A 25683-nucleotide genomic window follows, 5' to 3' on the forward strand; every position below is an offset into this window, starting at 1 on the left:
GTCTCTGCCTCTGCGTCTCGGGATGCCGTCGCCGCCGCTGCTCCGCTCTCTGCTCCGCTGCAAGACCCTGGTCACGCTGGCCGGCGCCCCGCTCGCTCTCCTGCCGCTGCCGCTTCTCGTGCCCACCCAGGTCAGTCAGTTCGGCCGACCAGCCAGCCAGCCTGCCTAGTGGGCAGAGCGAGGTCTCTCTCCTGGCCAAGCGAAGGGGCGCCCCCCCTTCCGCCAGTTCCTCTTGGGGTGGCACGTCGAGCCTCCCCGGGCAGGAGCAGTCTACCGCCCAGGACCAGCTTTTGGCCTGGCGCTGCCTCCGGCCCGGGCTGGCGCTGCCTCCGGCCCGGGCTGGCTACTGCCGGGGCCAGGCATAAGCGTCGCCTCGGCGGAAGAAGCCAAGCCACGCCAGGTCCAAACGGAGCCTCTCCAGAGGCCGCGGGGATGTCCTTTTTGCAATCGCGCCTCCCGTCTCTTTCCTCGGGGGCGTCCTGGGGGTCCCTCAGCGGGCCTCTTCTGCCGACTACCAGCAGCGCCCCCTCCCCACTCGGGCTCCCTTAGCATCCTGCCTCCGACAGCGGAGTTAAGACCTGAGCCTCTCCCTCCCAGAGTGTCCGACCCCTCCGCCTCTTTGAGGGTATTGAAGACTCGGGAGGGAGGGGGAAACCTCCTCAAGAGAAGCCCCCGCCGCAAGAACATGCGAGAGAGGGAGCGGAGGGGGACTGGGTGCCTGAAGAGGGAGCTGGCAGTCACCATCACCGCCACCTATAGGAGCAAAAAGGATTCAGACAAACCCAATGGAACCTCCATGTCTAGGCAGCGTATACCTGTAAATGCTAGACACACCAGAGTTTTTTGGGGGGCTCGGTTTGTTGGCTTCCCGGAGGCACTTGGCAAACAGGACGTTTGTTGTTTAGTCGTTTAGTCGTGTCCGATTTTTCATGACCCCATGGTAGCCCTAAGCAATTTCTGTGCTGAGGGACAAGCACTCTGCATATAAGCAGAGAGACATTCGATTCATTTCTGGGTACATGTTCCGGTCCGAGCACTGACCCGATTCAAATCTGTTTCTGGCTCTAATGTAAGGTTACCAGATGTCCCCGTTTCCTGGGGACAGTCCCCGGATTTACACATCAGTCCCTATACAAAGTCCTGTCATTCCTGCTGAAGTTGAAAAGTGTCCCTGGATTCATTGAAAAAAATATTGTAACCTTACTCTAATGCTCAGTAGCAAGCGGGGATGGGGTTATGGAGAAAGAAAAAGATTTTCGGTGGTGTGGTTTTGAAAGTGGAAATCTCAGCACCAGCCCTGAACGGAGCCCTGTCAACTGGAAGGAGGAGCGCCAGTCCCAGCTCCAGATGGGCACCTTGAGAGGGGGCCGCCCACGCTGAGCCTCCAGCTCCGCCCCCATTGGTGGTTTTGCAACAGAGCTCAGATGGCCATCTGTCAGGGATTCTTTAGTTGAGATTCCTGCATTGCAGGGGGTGGGCCAGATGACCCTTGGGGTCCCTTCCAACTCTCCAGTTCTAAGATTCTAGGGAAAGAGTTACACAGATGCATCCGGCACGCGCTTCAAGAGCTGCCCAGGAGGGTGGCAAGCTGTGTGCCCAGCGGGGAGCGGATTCTGCCTGCGTTCCCCACAATGCTCCTTGGGTCCTGTGGGGCGTTGGGCAGCCTGAAACGACCAACAATGTCTGCACAGGCAACTCTACTAAATCTCGTCCATCCCATTGACAGATGCAGCTTTCGTGCTGTGTCGCCAGCAGTTCCCCCAGTGCTTTCACGATTCCAATATTATATTTATCTGCGAAAGCCGAGAAGGTGTCCCTCCTTTCGTTTCTTCTAGACTGCAGCTGCAGTTAATTTCTAAGCCTGGTTGTATTCTTGAACTTTAAAGAAATGATTTACTCCAAGCGGGTCAGGAGGGCATTGGCTGGTGCTGGGTGGAAGGATGCAAGCTGACCCAGGATGCCGAGGGCACCAGGTGCTTCTTCAGGCAGAGCGAGGGCGTGGGAGGTCACCCTGGACATTTGGACATTTCCCCTTTGCCCATATTAGGTCGTGATGGCGGGCCTGGGAGGCGGGAGAGGGCAGGACCCAGGCACCAAAGGGTTAAAGTGGCCAGAAACATTAGGAAGGACCTCCTGCCTGCCCAAGCTGCTCAACACCTACTCCAAGACTGCTTGGGAAGGGAATGGGCTCTCCTTGCTTAGAAGCTTCAGGGATGCTCTGGCAGTGTGGGTTAATATATATATATATGACTCAACTATACAGCTGCAAATATTTTACATGCATTATACAAATGTGACACTAGATGGCGATGGTGAGCTAATGGCAAATTCAACATATATTTTAAAATGTTTTTTAAAAAAGCATTTTCACTGTGTGTCCAGATTGAGCCAGAGAGATGCTTAGAACTTACAAGCTTCCTTGGTCTTCCTATCTGTACTGTACATGTCTGGCTTTTTTGTTTCTTTAAAGGTGTGCTAAAATATTGCTGTCTTGTCATGCTCGCTTCACTCCATGGCGGGACATTTGCAGTCGTTCTGGACCCCTTGACACTCTCCCTCCCAACTTTCAGATAAAAGGAAGCCCTTCTTCATGCAGTGCAGAGTTAAATTATGGAACTCCTGCCCGCAGGAGGCAGTGATGGCTACCAGCCTGGATGGCCCTAAAGGGGGTTAGAAAAAATTATGGAGGAGAGGACTATTGATGGCTGCTAGCCATGATGGCCATGCTCTGCCTTCCACAGTTGGAGGCAGCAGTGCTTCTGAATACCAGCTTCTGAGAACTACAGGAGGGGAGAGGGCTCTTGTGTTCGAATTCTGCTTGAGGGCTTCCCATTGGGGCACCTGGTTGGGTCACTGTGAGAACAGGAGGCTGAACAAGATGGGCCCCCTTGGCCTCATTCTGCAGCCAGGCACTTTTGATGTGCTTCTGGGAGATGGATGGGCATCTCCTAAGAATTTCCTTCACTCTTAGCAAAGATTCTTTGAGGGAAGCCATGTCTGTTAACAGCAGTATAAAATCGATCTAAATGTGGAGGATGGCTGAAGCCAAGTTACAGGGAACCAGGCAGAGGGCCTTTTCGGTAGTGGCACCCACCCTGTGGAACGCCCTCCCACAAGATATCAAAGAGAAAAATAACTACCAAACTTTTAGAAGACATCTGAAGGCAGCGCTGTTTAGGGAAGCTTTTAATGTTTAATAGGTTATTGTATTTTAGTGTTTTGTTGGAAGCCACCCAGAGTGGCTGGGAAAACCCAGCCAGATGGGCGGGGTTTAAATAAATTGTTGTTGTTGTTGTTGTTGTTGTTGTTGTTGTTGTTGTTGTTGTTGTTAGTTATCGTACAATAAAAAGGCCACTCGCCCCATGCAGACAGGTCTGGACCAATATGAAATTTGACACCCCCGCCCCACTTCTTTTTTGCTTTTTTAAGAGGCGTCTTGTGGGTGAGCAGGTCTGCTGGTTGCCCTGTGTTCTGGCAAACAGTCATTTTGGGCACAATCAAATGGAGAGGCAATAAGGTGTTTGCCCCAAAGATCCCCTGTTGACAGGACGTTAATTGCCCCGTCTTCCCACAGGAAAATTGACTTGACAAATTCTAGGCCATTTCAGCCTCTCATTAGCAGTTTGATCTGGCCTGTTTACGCAACATTAATCCAGAGAGTCTGGCTTGTGGTTGCCGTAATTGTGGTTTGGTGGAGATTCATTCCAATTACGGACTGTCAGAGGAGTGATTAACTCTCCTGCATTGTGGTAGTTGTAAATTTTTATGCGGGGGACTTTTTGGTTCTAGTGACACCCCTATCCTTGCTCTTGGAGTCACTGAATGAGTGTGGGTCTCTTTCCCCCTCCCTCCCACCAGCCAGTCAACTCAGCTCCTTTTCTGCCTGTGCAAATTGAATTCAGTGTGCACCTAAAGGCAGCCTCACCTAATTCTAGTTTTCTGAAACAATTCACAAACTGAAACATAGAACCCGCTTTCAACACGTGCACCTCTGAATTTTGCAATGTACCAGTTCTCCAGTCATTATATTAGGGGAAATTGTTCTGCAAAATATTAGGCCCCACTGCATACCAAAATGTGTATATTTTGATATAATAACACTTAATGCTGATGAATTTTAAGGAGGACTTTTAAAAAAATGAAAATTGCAAACTGATGTGGCAGTGTGGAGAACTGAAGAGTGGAAAATGAGCTGAAATGGCAGGTTCTCCCATGCCTCCTGAATCTGCAAGGAGCCTGCTCTTTTTTGCACTGATTTCTGAATCAGGCCAGAGCCGGCGCCGCCATTAGGCAGAGTGAGGCAGTGGCCTCAGGAGGCAGATTCTAGGGAGCAGGGAGCAGGGAACAGCAACCAAATGTCAGAAGGCAGAATGTTGTGTGTGGCACAGGATCTTCTCCCCTGGATGTCAGCAACGTGGGCTCCCAGAGCACAGGGGATGAGTTAGACTCAGAGAGTGAATTAAGTGAATGACGGACTGGCTCTGTAGATGAGATGAGAACTGACTGTCAGAGTTGAGAAAGGGCAGTTTGCTAGAGAAGACTCTATTAGCTCTCATGGAGAGGAAGAGTTGGAAGGCAGCCAGAGTGCTGCTAGGCCAGGGGTCTGCAACCCGCGGCTCCGGAGCCGCATGTGGCTCTTTTACACCTTTGCCGTGGCTCCGGGGCAGATACTAGCGAGGGGAGGAGGCGCATTGTGCGCCCCGACACTCCCCACTGTGGCAGGCGCTGTACTGGCTGTGACGTCGCATGGGGGCGGTGCGTGCGTTAGTCACGCACCGTCTCGGCGTCACCTTCCCGCCCGCCCGCCCGCTACATTGTAAGGGGCATGTACGCTGGTCACTGCATTGAAAGGGGGCATGTACTCTGGTCACTGTTTTGAAGGGGAGTGAAGAACACACACACACAAAAAGGTAACTTGTTAATTTAACGTTTATTTCTATGAGGAGGAGTAATTCTGAGGGGTCAAACAAAGAAATAATTTTAAAAAGTGAGAAAAAAGTTATTTTTATAATGACGAGTTTTGCGGCTCCCAGGTTTTTTTTCCCCTTCGGAAACGGGTCCAAGTGGCTCTTTTTGTCTTAAAGGTTGCAGACCCCTGTGCTAGGCAATCAGCAGATAAGCAGAGGTCTGAGTCCGGGTCAAGTGAGAGTGAGGAGTGGGGTGGTCAGCTGTCCTTGATCCAGGCATCTGGATAAAATCAGATGGCATCTCCAGGTGGGATGGGGAGAAACTCCCTGCTGGAACCCCTGGAGAGCAGCTGCTGCCAGTCAGTGTGGGCAATGCTGAGCTAGCTGGATCAATGTTCCTACAAACTTCAAGTCTTAGTGTCTTGGGCTTTTTGAAAAAAGAATCCCCCAACGTGTTCAGTACCACAACAGCTGTGGGCAGGCAGTTATTTGGAGAGCGGGGCTGGCAGCGAACCCAGGGAACACACAGGCAAAGGTTTACGAAGACCAGTGATTTCATCAATCAAACCTCTTCCTGGCAAATCTGGGAAACTGGAATGCATGTCCAGTTCCCAAAATGTGGGGTGCACCAGTTCAACCCATCCCAGTGTCTCCTGAGGAAGCTGAGCCTCTGGTCCAGCCATTTGGGCAAGGAGGGTTCCTGGGCCCTGAGGCATTCCTGCTTGTGTCCTGCATTAGAGGAAGATGGAATAGAGGATGCTTTGAGTCTCTCCTAACCGTGCAATTCTACAGTTCTGTGAGTCTGTGATCACTGGGCCTGATGGAACTCTCCCTCTCTCTTTTCAGGAGGCCAGGTGTGGCTATGTGATCATCCTCATGGCTGTGTACTGGTGCACAGAGGTGATCCCTTTGGCAGTCACCGCCCTCCTGCCTGTCATCCTGTTCCCGATGTTTGGCATCCTGGAGTCCAAAAAGGTAAGTCTCAAGGGCAGCAGAGGAGAGGCGCCCTGCAAGGAAAGTTCTAATTCTTCCTCTTCTACTGCCTGGAAGCCGGAACCTTTTTTGAGGCTGAGCAAAATCCAACAACTGAGCTCAGGAATTCAGAGGACAACAGGGAGGCTGGGCAGGAGCAGAATTAGACCCATATACACAGCCAGGTTAGCACTTGAATGGGGCAGAACCAAGAGGGAGGCTGCGGACTGGACTGGGCCCTGAAAATGACGAGCTGAGCCATCGTGCAAGCAGGGGCCATCCGTGGGAAGGGAAATGTACTCTGTGCATACCCAGATGTGACTGCAAGGACTATAGGCATTCCAGACCTCAAAGAAGCCCTGATGCCAGAGTACAGAGGGTGGGTGTTGGGTGAGGGAGCCCTCCCCAGGGAGTCGGGGAAGGCAACCAAGCCAGCCAACATGAAGCTGCACCATCTGTGACAACGGCAGCCAAAAGGGACCAAAAGTTATGCCTCCTTCATTTCCCTGCTGACTTCCCAGGTGTGCATGCAGTACCTGAAAGACACCAACATGCTCTTTGTGGGGGGCCTGATTGTGGCCGTCGCTGTGGAACACTGGAACCTGCACAAACGGATTGCCCTGAGGGTGCTGCTGATTGTCGGGGTGAAACCTGCTCTGTAAGTGACTCCTGTCTAACCACCCCAACATCCCAAGTGAAACCAGGTGGGGCAGTGGCTGAGCTTCTAATGCAGTGTGTGTGTGTGTGTGTGTGTGTGTCAGGGGGGGGTTATACTGGATCAGGGCCAGAGGCTTACATGTAACACTCATCACATGCTCAGAGGGCCTCCTTTCACAACAGCTGCTTGGGCATGCGGACCTGTACATTGTCCCAGGAGGCACACCCTCCCATTTATTATTTATCCGTTTCACAAAATTAATAGAACTCTTGATAGTTTTTTTTCTTTTCTAAAGAAACATCAAAGTGTTTTGAATAAAAGCCAAAACAATGAAATTAAAAATAAGAAAAAAATAGCAGCAATATTTTCAGGCTTTTGAGAAGTTAAAATAACAATACACTAAAAACGGGTGTAAAAATTGCATTGGCTTTCTAAGCATGGCATAGGCTTGTCATGTGTGCTGCCAGATTTGTAGACCCACCTTTGAGGGTGGGGGGCAGCTTCAGCTGAGCTCTACAGGGGGCCTATCCAGCACAAAACCCCTGCCGCAGCCAGGTTGCCCTTTCCTGGCTCTGGGGTGAAACCTGCATGATTTTCCCCAACCTATCCACCCAACCTCAGATGTATGTTTTGTTTTTTTGGGAGTGGGTGGGAGTCAAGGTATTTAAATGTCCTCTGCTTGGTCACCTTGGGCCGATCCTCGGTCACCCCAAGTGACCACCTGGCAAGCCTCCCTCTCTCCTCCCCGCCTGCCTCTGTCCTCCTTGCAGGCTGATGTTGGGCTTCATGGGGGTCACAGCCTTCCTTTCCATGTGGATCAGCAACACGGCCACCACCGCCATGATGGTTCCCATAGTCCAGGCGGTCCTGGACCAGATGAACAGCTCTGAGCAGGATCTGGCCGTCATGGAGTCTGCAGCTGCTGGACAGCACAGCAACCCCAAGGGTGAACTGGAAGGGAAGGTGGCTGCCTTGGGGGTCTCCACAGTGCAGGGTAAGTGGGCGACAGCTGCAAGGAATCGTGGGGCGGTGGGGACGGGGAGCAATGGTTAAAAAAATGAATAAAATTTCTCAACCTCATTGTCCAAGGCTTCAGGGAATCCTATCCCTCTCACGGTGGGATGCCAAGAAGCGGAAAAACAATAAGAGTTCTTACCACGTAGTTTATTCAATATTCACAGAGAGAGACGAAGGAATGCGCTCTCTCTTAGTTAATGGTGTTGCTCCAAGTAAAGTCCTACCCCCTCAGTCCCTCCTATTCTACGTCACCCCTGTGCTTTCTGCTTCTGAGTTTTCTGTTTATTACTCTCAAGGCATGCCTTGTTCTGGGAGATGGGGGGTCAGGAATGCTTTCAAAAGACACTGAGTCTGTTAGCTGTCTCTCCCCTGGTGTTTCTTCTTCCTGCTGCCCCCCCCCATATTTCCCAGCTTCTCCCCTCTGCAGCCTCTGAACTATGACCTTCTGCAAACCACTGTTCTAAATCTACACTGTCCTCCTCTTTTCTGGAAGGTGTAGGAAAAGGGGGGGGGACTGTTCCCACCTCCTCAGTCCAGCCCCTGACACTCATGTGGAATTCTCAGCATTAGATTTTTAAAAATCATTTATTTCACATGTTTATTAACCGTCGCATGGTCTAAGGCCATCAGAGGTGCGCACAAGACTAAACTGAATTGAAATCCAGAATTGACTCCAACTCAAAAGAGCAGACCTCTTGAAAGTATGAAGATCAGAAGATCCTGCTGGATCAGACCAGTGGCCCATCTTGTCCAGCATCCTGTTCTCACAGGGGGGAACCAGATGCCCATTATGAAAAACCTGCAAGCAGGACTGAGGACAAGAGCACTCCCCCCCTCCTGCCATTTTCAGCAGCTGGTATTCAGAAGCATTGCTGCCTCCAACTGTGGACGCCAGAGCACAGTCACTATGGCTCATAGCAGTCTCCAGACAGCTGCTAATTGCCATTGATAGCCCTCTCCCGCATGCATCTGAAATTAGCATTATTTAGCCATGTCTATCAGTTTCAGTGGGTCTGCTGAGTAGGGCGAACACTGCCTACAACCCGCCAATTCTAAAAAGAGCGAAAGCCATGTCTGCGAGTTCTAAGCATGGTTAAAAGCATTCCTATGAATTCTAAAAACGACAGGCACTTCTGAACTGCCCCCGTTTCCCGCTGGAATTCAATCCCATAATAACCAGCAAATTGCAGGTTGTGCAATTCCAACTGACTGGCAGCTCTTGTGCCACAAACCTGCGTCCCCTGAAGAAGGAGGTTTTTCCTGCAATAAGGGAAGTGATGGGAAAATGGCCCAGAAAGTTTGCTTTGATGCAACCGTCTCCTCCTTAAACAAATTGGAGGGAATGCTCAGCTCAGCAGCCAACATTGTCTAATCTCTCTGCAAAGAAATCAGGATGAGCACTCTATAAAGAGGACAAGTGGGAGCTACCTGGAGAGGCCAGGGATGGAAGGAGAGGCTACCTGTACGTGAAACAGCTCGCAGTCTTGTGATGCATGGGGGCAGCTACTAGTTTTCATCTGGTTTTTTATTTTATTTAAAAAAGGAGTAGACAAATCTGTTAGCCATGACAGCTGAAAGGGCCCTCCGTGTCAATACCAGATACTGCGGGCAGGTAAAAGGAGTAGACTTCCATGTTCACATCCCTCATCATGACCAGGGACCTAACTCCACATTCTGCACCCATGTCAAGAGATTTTTTTTTTTTAAAAAAATGCAATCCTTAGCATAGGAGGAGCTTATTTGAAGAACACTACTGATAACAGTTTTAATAAATTTTAGAAAGCCAATGCAAGTTTTAATCTGTTTTCAGCCTGTTGTTTTTGAAAGCTTTGAATCGTTATCTTGCTGATAATTTTTATTGTTTTTATCATTTTTGTAAACTGCTTTGAGGCTTTAAAAAACAACAACAACTGCAATCAAATGGTGTAGTATACGTTTCATGAAATAAATAAATAATAAAATGCATACGCCAGCCGTCTTCCAAGAAATACACAGCTCTCCCTCTCCTCATTTTGCCTTCTGGGGTAGTTTAGGCTGAGAGGCAGAGACTTAGCCCCACAAAGTCACCCAGTGAGCTTTGTGTGGCTGAGTAAGGATTCGAACTCTGTCCTCCCAGGTCCTCCTAGTCCAGGGGTCTGCAACCCGCAGCTCTGGAGCCACATGTGGCTCTTTTACACCTTTGCCGCGGCTCCGGGGCGGATACTAGCGAGGGGAGGAGGTGCATTGTGCGCCCCGACACTCCCCACTGTGGCGGGCGCTGTACTGGCTGTGACGTCGCATGGGGGTGGTGCGTGCGTTAGTCACGCACCGTCCCGATGTCACCTTCCCGCCCGCCCGCCCACCCGCTACATTGTAAGGGGCATGTACGCTGGTCACTGCATTGAAAGGGGGCATGTACGCTGGTCACTGTTTTGAAGGGGAGTGAAGAACACACACACACAAAAAGGTAACTTGTTAATTTAACGTTTATTTCTATGAGGAGGAGTAATTCTGAGGGGTCAAACAAAGAAATAATAAAAAAGTGACAAAAAAGTTATTTTTATAATGACGAGTTTTGCGGCTCCCAGTTTTTTTCCCTTCGGAAATGGGTCCAAGTGGCTCTTTTTGTCTTAAAGGTTGCAGACCCCTGATCTAGTCCAACACTCCACAAGTGCTGCTCCACATTGCAAGCACTTAGCCCTTTCTTCCCCAGCCACAATCTCAATAAGAGAGTCAGCTCCCCCCATGCAGTAATCGTTGATAGGAAAAAGCTTCTCATAGTGCCAACAGGCACCCTTATGTTAGCAGACTTGGCTGCCTCTGTATCTTGATTTTCATCAGGTTCATGGCTGCGGAAGGGAAGGGTTAAACCTTCCCCTGCAAGTGTAAAAAAAATCAGCCCCAAGGATTTATTTATTTTTTAATGCCCCTAATGGGAACCACACAATTAACAGTAACTCTCTGTAGTTTTCTCTTCCAGAGGCAGCTGGGCAGCTGCTTAGCTGCTGCCTGGAGGCTGTTACAAGCCATAGTGGCTGTGCTCTGCCTCTGCAGTTGGAGACAGCAATGCTTGTGAATGCCACTTGCTGAAAGCCACAGGAAAAGAGAGGGCTCTTGTGCTTGAATCCCAAGAGGGCTAACTGGTTGGCCACTGTGAGAACAGGTTGCTGGACTAGATGGGCCTCCTTGGGTCTGATGCAGCCGGGCTCTGCACATGCTCTTATGCTGAACCAGGTGGGTCTCTCCTGAGCCAGTACAGCGCACAGCGCACCACTTGCACCTTGAGGGCTCACTCTGGTCTCATTCTCCCACCCACCTGGTGTCGCATTGCAATCAAAGGCCAAATCAGCTTTGTCTCCTTCCAGTGAGGCTGCATTTTAATGTTGTATTTTAATCTTGTTTTCTAAGTTGTATTTCAATCGTTTTTATATCTGGTGTTAGCCGCCCTGAGCCCGGTCTTGGCTGGGGAGGGCGGGGTATAAATAAAATTTATTTTTATTATTATTATTATTATTATTATTATTATTATTATTATTATTATTATTATTAGTTGCAGGCAATGGGCACTTGCCGGACAGCTCCAAGAAGTGCGAGAGGGAGACCAAGAAGAGAATCAACAAAGGGATGACCCTCTGTGTCTGCTATGCTGCCAGCATCGGAGGGACAGCAACCCTGACCGGGACGGGGCCAAACCTGGTCCTCAAAGGTCAGATGAACCAGTAAGTCTCTACCGCACCCACAACATGACACACAGCAAAGGCTGGACTCTGCTGTGCGGCTCTTTTATTGAAACCAAAACAGTGTGGCGTGGTTTTTTTCTTGGTGTCATCGGGCTGAAAGGGGGGCTGTGTTTCGTTCAGCCCTCTTGGTCACTTGCTGTGTTACTCCTAAACAATCCAAGCTGGGGTTCTCCCGGAACAGGCCTCCCCCACCCTGCTCCTGATGACCTCCACATTGCTCTCCTATCGGCCTATTCTGCCTTGGTCAGACACCACCGGGATTTTTGTGTCCAGGTTAAAGGCTGGATCTAGACACATCAAGAACTCATTTTAGGGAAACGCGTTGTAAACTGCACAATGGGAAATTGCCTTGGCAAAAGGCGGGGCTCCACAGTGCCATCTGGTGACACGGTGTTATAACGCTTATAAAACACTTTTTCTTTGTTTGTGTAGCTGAGTCCTAAGAAGGATATTGGCAAGCTGGAAGGTGTGTAGGGAGGGAAGCCAGAATGATCCAAGGTCTAGAAACTAAACCTTACGAGGAAAGGTTGAGGGAGCTGGAAATGTTTATCCTGGAGAAGGGGAGACTGAGCGGGGATGTGAGAGCCGTCTTCAGATATCTGAAGGGCTGCCACCTGGATTCATAGAGTTCTTTGAATTATAGTTGGAAGGGGCCACAAGAGTCTTCTAGTCCAACCCGATGCAGTGCAGGAATATTTCACCCGATGTGGGGCTCGAACCAACGACCCTAGGATCCAGGGTTTCATGTTCTACCATTCAGAGCCACACAGATGGAGCAGGCTTGTTTTCTGCTGCTCCAGAGGGGAGGATCCAAAACAACAAATTCAACTGACAAAAAATGAGATTCCGACTCAAAATTAGGAAGAACTTTCTGAGGATAACAACTGGATCAGGCTCCTTGGAAGCTAGTGGCCTCTCCCTCAATGGAAGTTTTGAAAGAGAGGTTGGATCTGTCAGGCATCCTTTAGTTGTGATTCCTGCCTTGCTGGGCAGGGGGTCAGACTAGATGGCCCTTAGGGGAACCCCTCCAGCTCTACATTTCTACGATTCTGTGATTTTAGGCTTTTAAACCATTTCCTCCTCCTCCCAGGTTGTTCCCTGAGAACGGCGACATCTTGAACTTTGCCTCCTGGTTCGGCTTCGCCTTCCCGAACATGCTCCTGATGCTGACGCTCGCCTGGTTCTGGCTCCAGGTCTCCTTCATGGGGTTCAAGTAAGGACTCTGCACCTTTGGGTGGGCTGGTGGATAGGGTGGCCCTGCTTCGTCCGGGGCTGGGGCACCTGTGGAAGCCCTCAGCCATCCAGATCTTCCTGGACTCCTTGTCCCTGACCTCTGGCCTGGCTGGCTGCTTCTGGGCCTTGCTGGGAGTCCAGCAAACAGAAGACCATCAGAAGAGCCCTGCTGGATCAGGCCCATGACCCATCTTGTCCAGCATCCTGATCTCACCATGGCCAACCAGATGCCCCAATTGGAAACTGGCAGACAGAACCTGAGCACATGAATCCTCTCCCCACCGGTGGTTTCCTACCACTAGTAAATTCATGGAGGAGAGGGAAATTGAAGGCTACTAGCCATAGTGTCTAAAAGCCTTCAGCTGCTCTTCACCCTAAAGGGGCCTCATTGTGTAAACATAAAACCACACTCCCATCAATGCGCTTTCCCCACTAGGGCTTGGGTTGCGCCTCTCTGAAGGGCCAGTAGTGGTGTAGAAGTCAGAGGGCCAACTAAGGTGGGAGAGACTAGGGTTCAAATTCTCCCCCCCCCCACTTGGCAATGAAGCCCACTGTGGGCCAGTCACTGTCTCTCAGCTTAACCTACCTTGCAAGGGTGTCGTGAGAGTGGCAGGGAAGAGCCATGTAAGCCGCCTAGAGCTCCTTGGAGAAACAAGCACATTTCCCTGATCGTGGCTGCTCTGCCACGCCACCTGCGGCTTTGCTTTGACCACGACTTGTGCCAGCCCAGCTTCGCTCTCTCCTGGAGCCTCCAGCACCTCTCGTGAATGCCCTTTCCTGGTGTTTCTGCGTTCAGATCTTTCTCCCCCTTTGGGTGTCCAGTTGAGCTCACAGCCAGCCCGCCACAGACAACAAACACAAATGTGCCGAGTTCCCAAGTTGCACCACGTGCCCGGTTGTGGGACCCTCCCCTCCCTCCGTGCTGAATCCCCCAGGTTGCACCCCAAAAGGTCAGCCTGCTAGAGTGGTTACCTGGCAGTCTACTTGGCCCCCTGCCTTGACAACCCTGCTCCTTCTTTCCAGCTTCCGGGAGACCTGGGGCTGTGGGACCCAGAGGACCGAAAAGGAGCAGGCCGCCTTGCGGGTGCTGAAAGAGGAGCATCGGAAACTGGGGCCCATCTCCTTTGCAGAGTTCAACGTGCTGCTGGCCTTCACCCTCCTCATCCTCCTCTGGTTCACCAGGGACCCTGGATTCATCCCCGGTTGGGCCACCACCCTCTTCAACAAGGACAAGGAGTGAGTGGGCTTTGTTCTTTCTCTTGCCAGGCATTTTGCAGACCAGTGAAGCTACCCTTGTGGCGTTTTGTATTTTGGGGTGGTCCCCAATAGCACCAGGCTTAGGGTACTCGGGTGCCTTCAGGCAAACAGCTCAGGGCAGGATTGCTTGCAGCGAAGAGTCTCCTCCTCCTTGTGCTGGCCTGTTCCAGGTTCGAATCCCTGCTCGGCTGGGAGACTCTGGGAGCAGCCCGGAGGAAATCTTGCTTGTGCAGGAAGTTTGGGAGGTTAAATGGGAGAATCTGAGCACCTTGGAGGGACCCAAGAAGAGCCCTGTTGGATTAGGCTAATGGTCCATTTAGTCTGGCTTGCTGTCCTCACAGTGGCCAGGTACCCCTAAAAGCCTAGGGATTGAGATAGACTGCACCTGCACCTGGAAGTTCCATCAGAACCTTTTTCTGTGTCATGCATAATTTCACAAACTGCTATCGTGTTGCCTCTTACTCGCTTTATCTCTAAACTAAAAAGTCCCAACTGTTCTTCATAAGGGAGTTCCTCCATCCCTTTGATCATTTGGGTTGCCCTTTTCCAGCTCTGCAATATCCTTTTTGAAAGGACTCCTGGGAGAGGCCCAGAGAGGGATGCAGCAAGGAGGGTGCTCATCTCTCTCCTGGGAGCTCATGTTCCCTCCAGGGTGTGTGTGTGTGGAGGTGTGTTCAACTGGCTGACCTGTTGCTTTTGGGACAGAACGAGGGGAATGGGACACTGCTGCTGCTGCCACCTCCTCCTCCTCCTCATTCTTCATCTTCCCAAATGTGTCCCAGGTATGTGACGGATGCCACCGTGGCCATCTTCGTGGCCTTTCTCCTGTTCATCCTTCCTGCCACCAGGCCCAGGTGTGGCTTCTGCAGTCATAGCAGCTGCGACCTAGAAGAGGCGGAGGAAGGTAAAGGAAGGCGGATTCTGCCCCCCCCCCCCGGGCCTTTGAGTAGGCTGGTCAAAAGAGACAGACCAGGAGGGGCGTGCCGGGTTCTGCCAGTATTTCATAGCATTGTAGGGTTGGAAGGGACCCCCAAAGGTCATCCAGTCCAACCCCCTGCAACGCAGGAATCCCAGCCGAAGCATCCCTGGCAGGTGGCCATTCAACTTCTCCTATGGAGGAGAGTTGGCCACCTTCTTCCCCTATTCAACAGCTCGTACCCTATAACGTTATTCCAATCTCCGTGTGACCCTTGCCATGGCATCCAGCCTGCTGGCAGCCTCCTGCTGGTGCCAGCTGTGTGGTGGGTGGGTGGGTGTCCTTGCTGGCCCCTGCTTTGCCTCCCCCCTCACACCCAACTTCTCTTGGACTCTCTCCGCAGCTATGAAGGAGCCCTTCTTCCCTGCCCCATTGCTGAACTGGAAGGTGGTCCAGCATAAGATGCCATGGAGCATCGTGCTGCTCCTTGGAGGAGGCTTCGCCCTGGCCAATGGGAGTGACGTAAGTCCTTGGTGGTGGCAGGAGAGGCGGGGGGAGGCTGGCTGGTCGTGGGCATCAGAGAGCTCTGCCAAACCTGGACCTTTGCCACCCAACTTTGGAGGCATGCGTTTCATGTGTGGCTCCCACCACAGTGGCAGCATCGTTGAATATGTCTCTCTGCGTGTAAATAAAGGCTGTGGGACAGCTAACGGGTGCCTCTAGTCACACACAGAGTGCACTGCCCTTTCCTAGTATGTGAGCTCCTGTAATGTCGGGAATTGTGGGAGGGAGCAGGGCCTATGAACCTCCAGGCAAGTCTTGCGTGTTGCCTCTCTCATTTTTGGAAAACGTATTCCGTTCAAAAGCTTGAGCAGGAAGGGAAAGAGAAATCCTTCCAAACGATTTACTTATCTCCCTGTCCTCATTTAATCCCCGCAAGAGGTAGGCTAGGCTAAGGGGCAGCTCACCCAGTGAACTCCACGGCCGAGCGGAGGGGATTTGAACCCAGGGCTCTCCCAGGTCCTAGTCCAATGCTCTAACCACTACAGCTCTAAGGTGGCTGTAGTGAGGCCTCCTCCTGTGTGCTTAAGCCATGGGGAGTGGGGAATTTGAGGGGCCTCTGCCAGAGCTGAGCCTGAGCCCCACCGCAGTAGCCAATCCCCAGTCTCCCTGGCAACACTAGGAGTATGCCAGGGCTGGCTGTTCTCCAGCCCGGAGGCCACCGTCAATTGCGCCAAGCGAACCGCAGCGCTGGTGGGGCAGGCTGTGCCCCATGGCAGAGAATGGTGCAGCAGGTTGCAGGCCTGTCCTTCCCCCTGTTTCATCCAGGGCTCTTGGAAGTGTTTCCCGTGATGTTGCCGTTTTTCTGGCTTTGGGGTGATGGGGGGGAATGTGCCCTCCACGATACCACTTGGCACCAGAGCCCCCTCCTGCCACTGCCAGCTGCATTCTGACGTCCCCAGGAGAAGGGAGGACTTGACCTAGTTTCAACTTGCTCAGAAATGGCTGCAGACTCTCTCCCTGGTCATATTGAGCACCACTCCAAATGATAGGTTTAAATGCAAAAAAACCTCCACCCCACCAGCCATTCAGCAGCCCATCCGGAACAAGCCTCCCTTGTCCTCCCCAAAAGAACTTGGCCTGAGCCAAGCCCTGCCGGGCTCAGACAAAGAGGGTGCTGTGCGCTGCCCAACCTGCTGGCCTCATCCATGCATTGGAAAAGAGGCCTCTTCAGCAGCAGCAGAACAGCAACGTGCAGGACTTGGCCCTGCTAAGCTGGTTCCGTGCTCTAATCCTTAGAACCAAATAACCGGCCAGCCAGAGGCCTGGGCAGGCCAGGTCATCCTCTTATATACCTGCTGGGATTGACAAGGCATCTGCCCCTCACCTGAATCTCATAGCTCTCCTGTAGCTGCCTCTGATTAGTTACCATTTAACTCTTGGGGGAAATAATTAGCATCACACATCATGAGCATGGAAGTTGCCGAACCAATTAACCAACTAGAAGGATTTACTGTTAATAGCACCAGTTTTCCTATAACTTGATATTGCTGGATTTTGATGAACTGCAAAAGCATTTTTAGTTTGCTTTCTGTTGCCACCCTGGAACTTTTATTTATTAGTGCCAATTTGTTTTGTACGATTCCTTGCAAATGAAGGGGGAATCGGCAAACTGGATCTCCATTTCTAATGTGGGGAGGGGCCCCAATTCAGTAAGACGCTCTCTAGCTCAAGAGGAGACCTGCATGGATCCCTCCCCTGGGATGAGGGAGGGGGATCAGTACATTGCCGGAGCTGTCTGAAGACAGCAAATGCTTCCGAATTGCAGTTGCTGGAAGCTGCAGCAGAGAAGAGATTTGCTCTTGTACTCAGATCTTTATTGTGGGCTTCCCTTTGAGGGACCTGATTGCCCCCTGTGAGAACAGGATGCTGGACTAGATGGGCCACTAGCCTAACCCAGCAGGGCTTTTCTTATGGAGGTTTGTTGTGAGAGCAGAACCTCCATGCCCAGGGATAGTCTACCTCTGAATGCCAGATCATGGGGAACAACAACTGGAGAGTGCTGATCTGCTTGGGCCCTGCTTGCTGGTTTCCCATAACTGGTATCTGGTTGGGCACTGTGAGAATGGGATACTGGGCTAGTTGGGCCACTGACCTGATCCAGCAGCAGTCTTAAGCATTTTGTGGGTTTTGCAAAGACCTACATGGGCCCCAAAGGGTTAAGGATACCCCCCTCAGTGGTTGGACAAATACAATAGATTGTCAGAGACCACAGCGGTGGTCCCCCTCCCCAATATTGTCATGGACTGGCGGGATACAGGGGAGTGGTGGGAGGCACCAGCTGGGAAACCCCTAAGGGAACCCCCAGGGGAAGAAGGCTCAGATGGTGTTGGGATGCTGATGAGTGTCAGAGGGAGAAACAGGGGTGGGGTGGGGGGCCAAGAGGCAGAGATGAGGCAGGCTGCTGAAGAAGCCAGGGAGTCTCCCCCTCCTGCTGCAACCAGCTCCCCTCCCCACAGGTCTCCTAGAACACACGGAGACATGAAAAGAGCAGAGCCAAGATTGGTTGTGCGCAGGCGCAGTCTAAGACTACTTGGGAAGTCAGGGAGAGGAGGAGACTGAGAAGGTGGTGGGAGGCAGGGGCCTTCAGCTCTCACAACTGCCTTGCTGGAGCAGGGCCTACTGGGAAGAGCTACTGGGATCTGTTTTGGTTTCTTGAATACAGAGTTACCGTAACTTCACTGACACCATGTTTTGCTTTGATCGCTGACCAACGCTTGACTTCTGCACCGGACAATATTCTCTTTCTCTGCTCTTGCCCCACAACTCCAGGCTTCAGGGCTTTCCAAATGGCTGGGTGACCAGATGACCCCTTTGCACAGCGTCCCCCCCTGGGCCATCGCCATCATCCTCTCCCTGGTCATCGCCATCTTCACCGAATGCACCAGCAACGTGGCCACCGCAACCCTCTTCCTGCCAGTCTTCGCCTCCTTGGTAAGGGAGCTTTCCTCCTTACTGATTTTTATTTCACATTGACAACCCTAAACCCAGCTTGTAAGGATTAAAACAAGGGAAACCAAGGCAGAATGGAGGCTTCTGGCCTCCCGCACACTGGTGGCCAGCCAGGGTTCCAGCAAGGTTCACATTTAGGCCCAGCTGAATAAGTTTTGAGGGCTAGGACCTAGATTAGGACTGTTACTATCTCAAGTACTGTATCCATGCCAGGTATCAGACGACAGGTCTCTGCCCCACAAGCATACAGTTGTTTGTCTGGCAAATTTGTTTAGAAAGCCTGGAAAAGAGGAGATAGGAGAGCCATCTTCAAATGTCACCTGGAGGATAGAGCAGACTTGTTTTCTGCTGCTCCAGAGGGGAGGACCCAATCCAACGGATTCAAATGACCAGAAAGGAGATTCCGACTAAACTCTAGGAATGACTTTCTGATGGTGGAAAGGACTGTCTCAGGAGTTGGTGGGCTTTCCTTCTTGGGAGGTTTTCAAGCAGAGGTTGGAGGACCACCTGTCAGGGGTGATTTAGTTGTGACTCCTGCATTGCAGGCAGTTTTGACGAGATGACGCCGGGGTCCCTTCCAGCCCCATGATTCTCTGCTCTCTTTCTCTCCAGTCGCAGTCCATTGAGGTCAACCCCCTCTACATCATGATTCCCTGCACCCTCAGTGCCTCGTTTGCCTTCATGCTACCCGTGGCCACCCCTCCCAATGCCATCGTATTCTCCTACGGACACCTCCGAGTCTCAGACATGGTAAGGGGGCAGCTTTGCTGTTGCTCAGGCCTCCCCCAGCCTCCCCAAAGGCTGGTCACTGTGGGTGATGCTAAGGAACCAAACCTCTAGATCAGTGGTTCCCAAAGTGGGAGGTACCACTCCCCTGGGTGAGGGGGGATTCCCTGGAGGGGAAGTTTTCATTTGATTTTGAACAAATCATGGAATTGTAGAAGTTAGAAGGGACCTCCAAAGGCCATCTAGTCCAACCCCCTGTGGTCATCTCGGCTGCCTGCCTGATTGGCTCAGGTCTCCCATTTTTCTTTTTGTGTGTGTGCGTGTGCAAGCAAAGGAAATATCTAGGGCATTTGTACAACTGATTGCTACTGTTTTGAATTTATTATCTTCCTTAGTGGGTCACACAAACCATTATTCTGAATAATGGTTTCTGTAGGGTAGGGGGGCACTGGGGAGGTGGTTATGGAACCAAGTGGGTGATGTGTGTCCCCCCCAAAAGGTTAGGAAACCACTTCTCTATATGTTTTGGACTACAACTCCCATCAGCCCTTGCAGCCAGCACACTATATTAGAATAAATAATACTTGCCCACTGGGGTTGATGGGAACTGTAGCCCAAAACATTTGGGTTGGGGAACGCTGCTTTAAGGGGATGCTAATGTCTCCTGTTGATTGTGACGAATCTTAAAACAGCTGCTGTGGGGCTTAGCTTAAGGCTGAGCAGGCAAGAAGGCCTTGGCTGGCTTGCGGCCGGCATGGAGGAATCCCAGTGGGCCTGACCAAGATGACACAACTGAGTGCACTGACTGATATTAATCGGCAGGTGTTTCCCAAACTTGGGTCTCCAGCTGTTTTTGGACTACAATACCCATCACCCTGACCACTGGTCCTGCTAGCTAGGGATGATGGGGATTTGTAGTCCAACAACAGCTGGAGACCCAAGTTTGGGACACTCTGCTCTTAAGGGTACGAACCATGATGGTTTTGCTCAAAGCTTCTGAATACCAGTTGCCGGACACTGCAGGAGGGGAGACAGCTCTTCTCCTCAGGTCCTACTTGTGGACTTCCTATGGGCATCTGGTTGGCCACTGTGAGAACAAGATGCTGGCCTAGGTGGGCCATTGGCCTGATCCAGAAGGCTCTTCTTATGGAACTCATTCCCTCAAGAGGTAGTGATGGCCACAAGATTGGACGGTTTGGAAAGAGGATTGGGCAGGTTCATGGAGGAGGAGAGGGCTCTTGTTGGCTACCAACCACGATGGCTATGTTCTGCCTCCACGGTCAGAGGCAGCAATGCTTCTGGAACCAGAAGGGACATTGGCCTCATCTGGTGGGCTCATCTTATGCTCTTAGGGGCCCCTTTCCTAACTGTTCACCGAGTTCTTCAAAACATCCGGGCCACGTGAAGGGGGGAGAGCACACAGTTTGCACACTGTGTTCCTGGACAAGGAGATCTCTCTGGGTAAGGGGTGGTTCCCTCCTGACCAGGACAGGTCATGCTCTGACGGCAGCGTCTCCTCCTTGCCTCCCTCCCACAAAAGTCTTCTACTGCCTGAACTTGACCCGTGATACACCTGCCTCCTCCTTCTCTTCTCTTCTCTCTCTCCCAGGCCAAGACGGGCATCGTAATGAACGTCATCGGTGTCTTCTGCATCACCCTGGCCATAAACAGCTGGGGCCGCGCCATGTTCCACTTGGACACCTTCCCTTCGTGGGCCAACGCCACCGGGAAGTGAGGGCCGGGTCAGCCAAAGAGGACCTTGGCACGTGGGCTTCCTCGCCTCCTCAGCCGCCTGGGCCCTGGAAGCGCTGGCCCTTTGGAGTCCACGGGTGTGTTTTGGGTTGAGGCTAGAGACTGTTTGAAACCTGCCTCAACTGCTGCCTCTGCTGCTTCCTGAAGAGACCCTGAGGAGGACGAGGGACCCCCGCAGGAGGGGCATCTTCTCCTGGGACCAGCCGTCCGAATGGAATACGGGTCATTTGTTTTTAAGAGAAGAAAAGGACCGTAAAATAGGACAAGGAAGAAGATGCAGCTGCTGCTGCTACTTTTCATAGAATCATAGAATTGTAGAGTCGGAAGGGATCCCCAAAGGTCATTTAGCCCAACCCCCCTGCAACGCAGGAGTTGCAAGTAAAACATTCTCTTTTAACTGAGGGAGTGGGGAGGTCAGAGGCCTGGCAAGACTCACAGCCGCTGAGGGAGAGCCTAGGGACTCCCACAGGCCATGGGAACCAGGATCTGCCTCCTTCCTCCCTCCCTCCCTCCCGCCTGCCTGGGGCCTGCAGGTTAACCATTGCACAAAGAAAGAGACACATGGAACAAATACTTGACCCAGAGTCCAGCTGGGCAGGAGGCCCCACTCAGGTGGACACAAAGCACATAGGAAGCTGCCTTATACAGTGCCAAACCATTGGCCCATCTAGCTCAGTATTGTCGACACTGGTTGGCAGCAGCGGCTCACCAGGGTTCTAGGCAAGGATCTCTCTCATCCTTACCTGAGGAGGCTGCAGGAGTTTGAACCTAGAACCTTCTGCATGCAAGGCCGATGCTGTGCCAAAGGCCCAGAGCTTCCCCAGATGGGACCTTGAAACATAGGAGACAACTCCTAGGGGCTGAGGTCTCTTCGCCCTCCCCCAATAAAATATCTGAGGGGGCCAGGACCCCCAAAGTTGATGGGCATTGCCATTCAAATGGAGTCTGTTCACCATGCCATGTGATCGATTACGCAGGGCAGGGCTTACCTCCTCCACACCCATATTTTATTCAAGTTGGCCCTCTTGCCTTAGAATGCCTTGTGGAAATGACCCCTTTGCAGGCTCTAAGCCCGGAAGGTGGAGTGGCCACTGGGCTGGACGTGGGCAGGGAAGAGGGGTGGGGTGGGAGGAAAGGCAGAACAGCCAGATTCTAATACAGGTAGCCCTAATATATTTAATGTTGTTATTTAATTGCCTTAAAATATTAATAAAGCACCACTTGTGTTTTGTAAATTTTAAATAAACTGCTTGTTAATTCACCCTGATGCCTTGGAATGCAAGAGAGCCAGTGGTGCATACAGTGGTTAGGGTGTTTTAACTAAGACCTAGGAGAGACCAGGGAGGAAAGGTGGGGTGTAAATGCAACAAACAAACACCCACAAATCAGAAAGGACCTCTGTGCTCCTCCAGATACCGTTGTCAGGCTCCCAACTCCCATCAGCCTCAGCAGCCAGCAGGACCAATCGTCTGGGCTGAGGGGTGTGTGTGTGTGTGTGTGTGTGTGTGTGTGTGTGCACTGCCCTGCAAACAACATCTGAAGGGGTCACACACGGGTTCCCCCTCAGGCCTGGTGGTGCTATACTGTAGTAGGAGAAGAAGAAGAGTTTGGATTTGATATCCCGCTTTATCACTACCCGAAGGAGTCTCAAAGAGGCTAACATTCTCCTTTCCCTTCCTCCCCCACAACAAACACTCTGTGAGGTGAGTGAGGCTGAGAGACTTCAGAGAAGTGTGACTGGCCCAAGATCACCCAGCAGCTGCATGTGGAGGAGCGGGGAATCGAACCCAGTTCACCAGATTACGAGTCCACCGCTCTTAACCACTACACCACACTGGCTCCTACTACTACACTAAGCACCAAGTGACTAAATCTTGCTCTAGAGACTTTGCAGTCTCAATGGGGATGATCAGGAGGAGAGGGACTGGGGCCATTGAGGATCGAGGGCAAAGGGCATCTGGCAGGGGGTCTGCAGGGGCCTTCGTGACGTTGCCATGGATCCACATCTTCCTTCCTTACATCTCCTTACTCCCTGTGAAAATGGGGGGTGGGGTGGGACTTTTGCTTGAGCCTGCAGGGCGGGTGGGGTTTTTCTGACATAACTCTTGTGTGGTGTCTAGTGTCTGAGATGCTTGCTAAAGACTAAATATTATTTGTATTGTTATTGTTCATGGTGTTACCTCTCTGGGGTAGGGGTGCTTATCTGTCTGCTTCTTGTTGGAACTGCAGAATTTATTTTATTTACTATTTTTATTTCTATCCCAACTTTTTCTCCAAGGAGCTCAGGGTAGCATACATGGTTCTCTCCCTCCTTATTAATCCCTACAACAACCCTGTGAGGTAGGTTAGGCAGAGAGAGAGAGAGCAACTGGCCCAAGGTTACACCCAGTGAGCTTCATGACCGAGGTGGGGATTTGAACCCTTGTCTCCCAGGTCCTAGTCGGACACTCTAACCACTACACCACACTGGCTCTCAGAAGATGGTATTCCCAAAAGATGTTTCAGTGGGCAGTGAGGTTTGAGTTCCAGTATTGTGGAAGATCTGTAATTCGATCCGGCACTTGATCTGTGTCTTTTCTGGGATTCTTAGCTTTTGCTCTGCTCTTTCCAGGCGCAGGTCCATGTTTAGAAGCTCTGTTTTATTTTTTGCCCCAGAACTTTCCCCACGAAAACCCACTCTTTAGTGCTCAATCGGAGCAAATGTCAATCCAGCTTTCCCATTTCACAGAATCATAGAATTATAGAGTTGGAAGAGGCCCTGAAAATCATCTACTCCAATTCCCTGCAAGGCAGGAATATGCAGCTGTCCCATATGGGGATTGAACCTGCAACCTTGGCATTATCAGCACCGCACTCTAACCAACTGAGCTATTCTCAGTTTCTCCGATTGAGCTTTAAAGAGCGGGTTTTCACAGGGAAATCTCTGGAGAGGAAAAAGGGTGCTCAGACATGGAGCTTTAAAGCGTGGGGTCCATGCCTGGAAATAGTGGAGGAAAGCTAAGTGTGGATAAGCCCTCAATTAACCAAACTAACTCAAAGGAACTTAGCGCTCACTGTTTCGGTCGCTGCCAAAGAGGGATTGAGAGCAGAACAATTAAGGTCCAGTCCTCCGTCCTTAGTGCTGGAGTGGTGGGAAGCTGCCAGAATGATGGACTAGGAGGCTACAGAGAGAGGGGAAGAGGGAGAGAGAAGAAGCTCCGTTTGTGTTGCTATGAAACCTCAAAAAGAAGCCTCCTGCCCTGAGTTCTCTGCTTCTGTTTGGATTGCAAACCTTGGGTGCGTTGATCTTCCCCATTGTATATTGTTTTAGGTTTTGGGAGGCGTCTGTCTGGATGATGCCCTGAGTCTCTTCCAATACTTGGGGGTCCTGTGCCCAGTGATGGTTGCAATCTAGTAAAGGATGCTGTTGTTGAACTAGTCACACAAGTTTATTGGTAAGACAGCAAGTGACCTTATTTGGCAACTTAAGTGTCCTCATCTGTATCCCCAAAGTCTGAGCTGGGTTGCAAGAGCTACCACTGTCCTGGTGCCCTCCAGGCTAATGAGTGGACCTTTCCTCCACCAACCTCACCAGGCTGCTAGGTAGGCAAACAAGAACCAGAGTAATGTGGATGAGATGAACTGGAGCCAGGCTGGAAGCCGGATACACACAGACCTGCTTGTTCTGTACTGGACCCAAAGTTACGACTAGTTGAGAAGAAAGATCTGCTGGGGTGTTTGATGCTGGGAGCCCCTTCATCTTATGCTCAGGATGTATATATGTGTAAATAAAGCCATATATCCCAAACACACCACAGTCTCTGCTGACCTTCCTTCCAAGGAAACCAAACGCTGGGTATGAGCCTGGAACCCCTGGAATCTCTCACTGTTTGGAGAATGGGGTGGTGTGGAACAATATATTTTATGAGTTAATTTAAGCAGGGGGGCTTGCAAAGCTTCTTTCTCCTGGGATGGGCAGAAGCGGCCAGGGGGCTCCAGGCCTTTCCATGCTAGGGAAGGACTTGAAGTATTTGTTGCTGAACGTAAGAAGTAGGCCAGTCTCTGCCAGCTGAGGCTGCTCTCTTGAGCCAAAAATGTGGGTCTTCACTGCTGCTCCCCCACTTCCAGCTTTCCCCACCTGTGTCATCAGCACCAGATATTTCCATCCCTCTACGGAAGGGGGAAAGTACCCTGAAAGCAGGCAAAGGGCATCCCAAAAAGCAATGGAGATGAACTCCAGGATTGAACAAATTTATCTGTTTTTCTCCCCCTGTTTTAATCTCACATGCCTGGATTTAGGTGCATTCTGGGACAAAACATGGGATTTGGTTTTGGTTTTTTGTTTTAAAATGGTGCTGACTTATGCTGGATTTTTCCAGTGACCAGCGAGGGCTGCCTCACCCATTGCAAAATTCCTACCTGAAAGGTAAGATTTGGCAACTCCGAGATTGCTGCCTTTAAAAAGCAAATTTCTCACCCTTAAGGCTTTGAAGGAGAAAGCCATGAGAGACTGTGGAAAGGGGGGGGGGGTGCTTGGTATTGTCAATCAAATCAGAGGAACAAAGCAGTCAGTTCTGATATATGTGTTGCAATCCTAACAGCAGAAAGAGAAATACTTTTCCAAAAATCACCATGTAAAAACTAAAAGTTCTGCTAAACTACATGGATTTTTTTGTAGCTGTGGATCACCACTTTCCTTTCAGATCATCTTTCAGGTCCAATACCCAGTTCAAATTCCCACCCATATAAAGAGTCCCTGTTGAAAGCCTCATAAAAGATCAAATACTGTACAGGTTTTCAAAACACCTATTTGTCCTTATTTGGGCCATAGATCAATCCCAATGAATTTCCCTCATGTAGGATCCCTTTAAGAAATGCATAAGAACTGCATCCTCTTTAAATGATACATGAGGGGACATGCAAATATTTCCCAGCTTTAGAGGTGCCTGTGACTGAATACCACATGCCTCAAGAAATATTTATAAGTGTTAATAGCTCAAGCCTCTTTTTAAAACTGAGTTTCCTGCAGCATTA

At 51.0% G+C, this 25683-nt stretch overlaps 1 protein-coding gene across 1 annotated transcript; it reads left to right on the top strand.

Annotated features, from left to right (window-relative positions):
• On the top strand, nt 1-24461 carry SLC13A5 (solute carrier family 13 member 5). Its single transcript, XM_083479312.1, has 12 exons — nt 1-130; nt 5754-5882; nt 6401-6537; nt 7308-7531; nt 11084-11252; nt 12364-12486; nt 13530-13742; nt 14546-14667; nt 15083-15201; nt 18013-18174; nt 18805-18942; nt 20528-24461. Exons 1-12 carry the CDS (start codon nt 23-25, stop codon nt 20651-20653), a joined length of 1770 nt encoding a protein of 589 aa, XP_083335438.1. The 5' UTR covers nt 1-22; the 3' UTR covers nt 20654-24461.
• Nucleotides 24462-25683: the final 1222 nt, after the last annotated feature.

This window comes from Podarcis liolepis (assembly GCF_965112155.1).
Source record: "Podarcis liolepis genome assembly, chromosome: 16".
NCBI classification, from domain to species: Eukaryota; Metazoa; Chordata; class Lepidosauria; order Squamata; family Lacertidae; genus Podarcis; species Podarcis liolepis.

Coding starts and splice junctions, on each gene's coding strand:
- SLC13A5 (XM_083479312.1), top strand. CDS start 23: ATGCCGTCGCCGCCGCTGCTCCGCTCTCTGCTCCGCTGCAAGACCCTG. Junction 6,538..7,307: donor GTCGGGGTGAAACCTGCTCT/GTAAGTGACTCC, acceptor TCCTCCTTGCAG/GCTGATGTTGGGCTTCATGG. Junction 13,743..14,545: donor CTCTTCAACAAGGACAAGGA/GTGAGTGGGCTT, acceptor AATGTGTCCCAG/GTATGTGACGGATGCCACCG.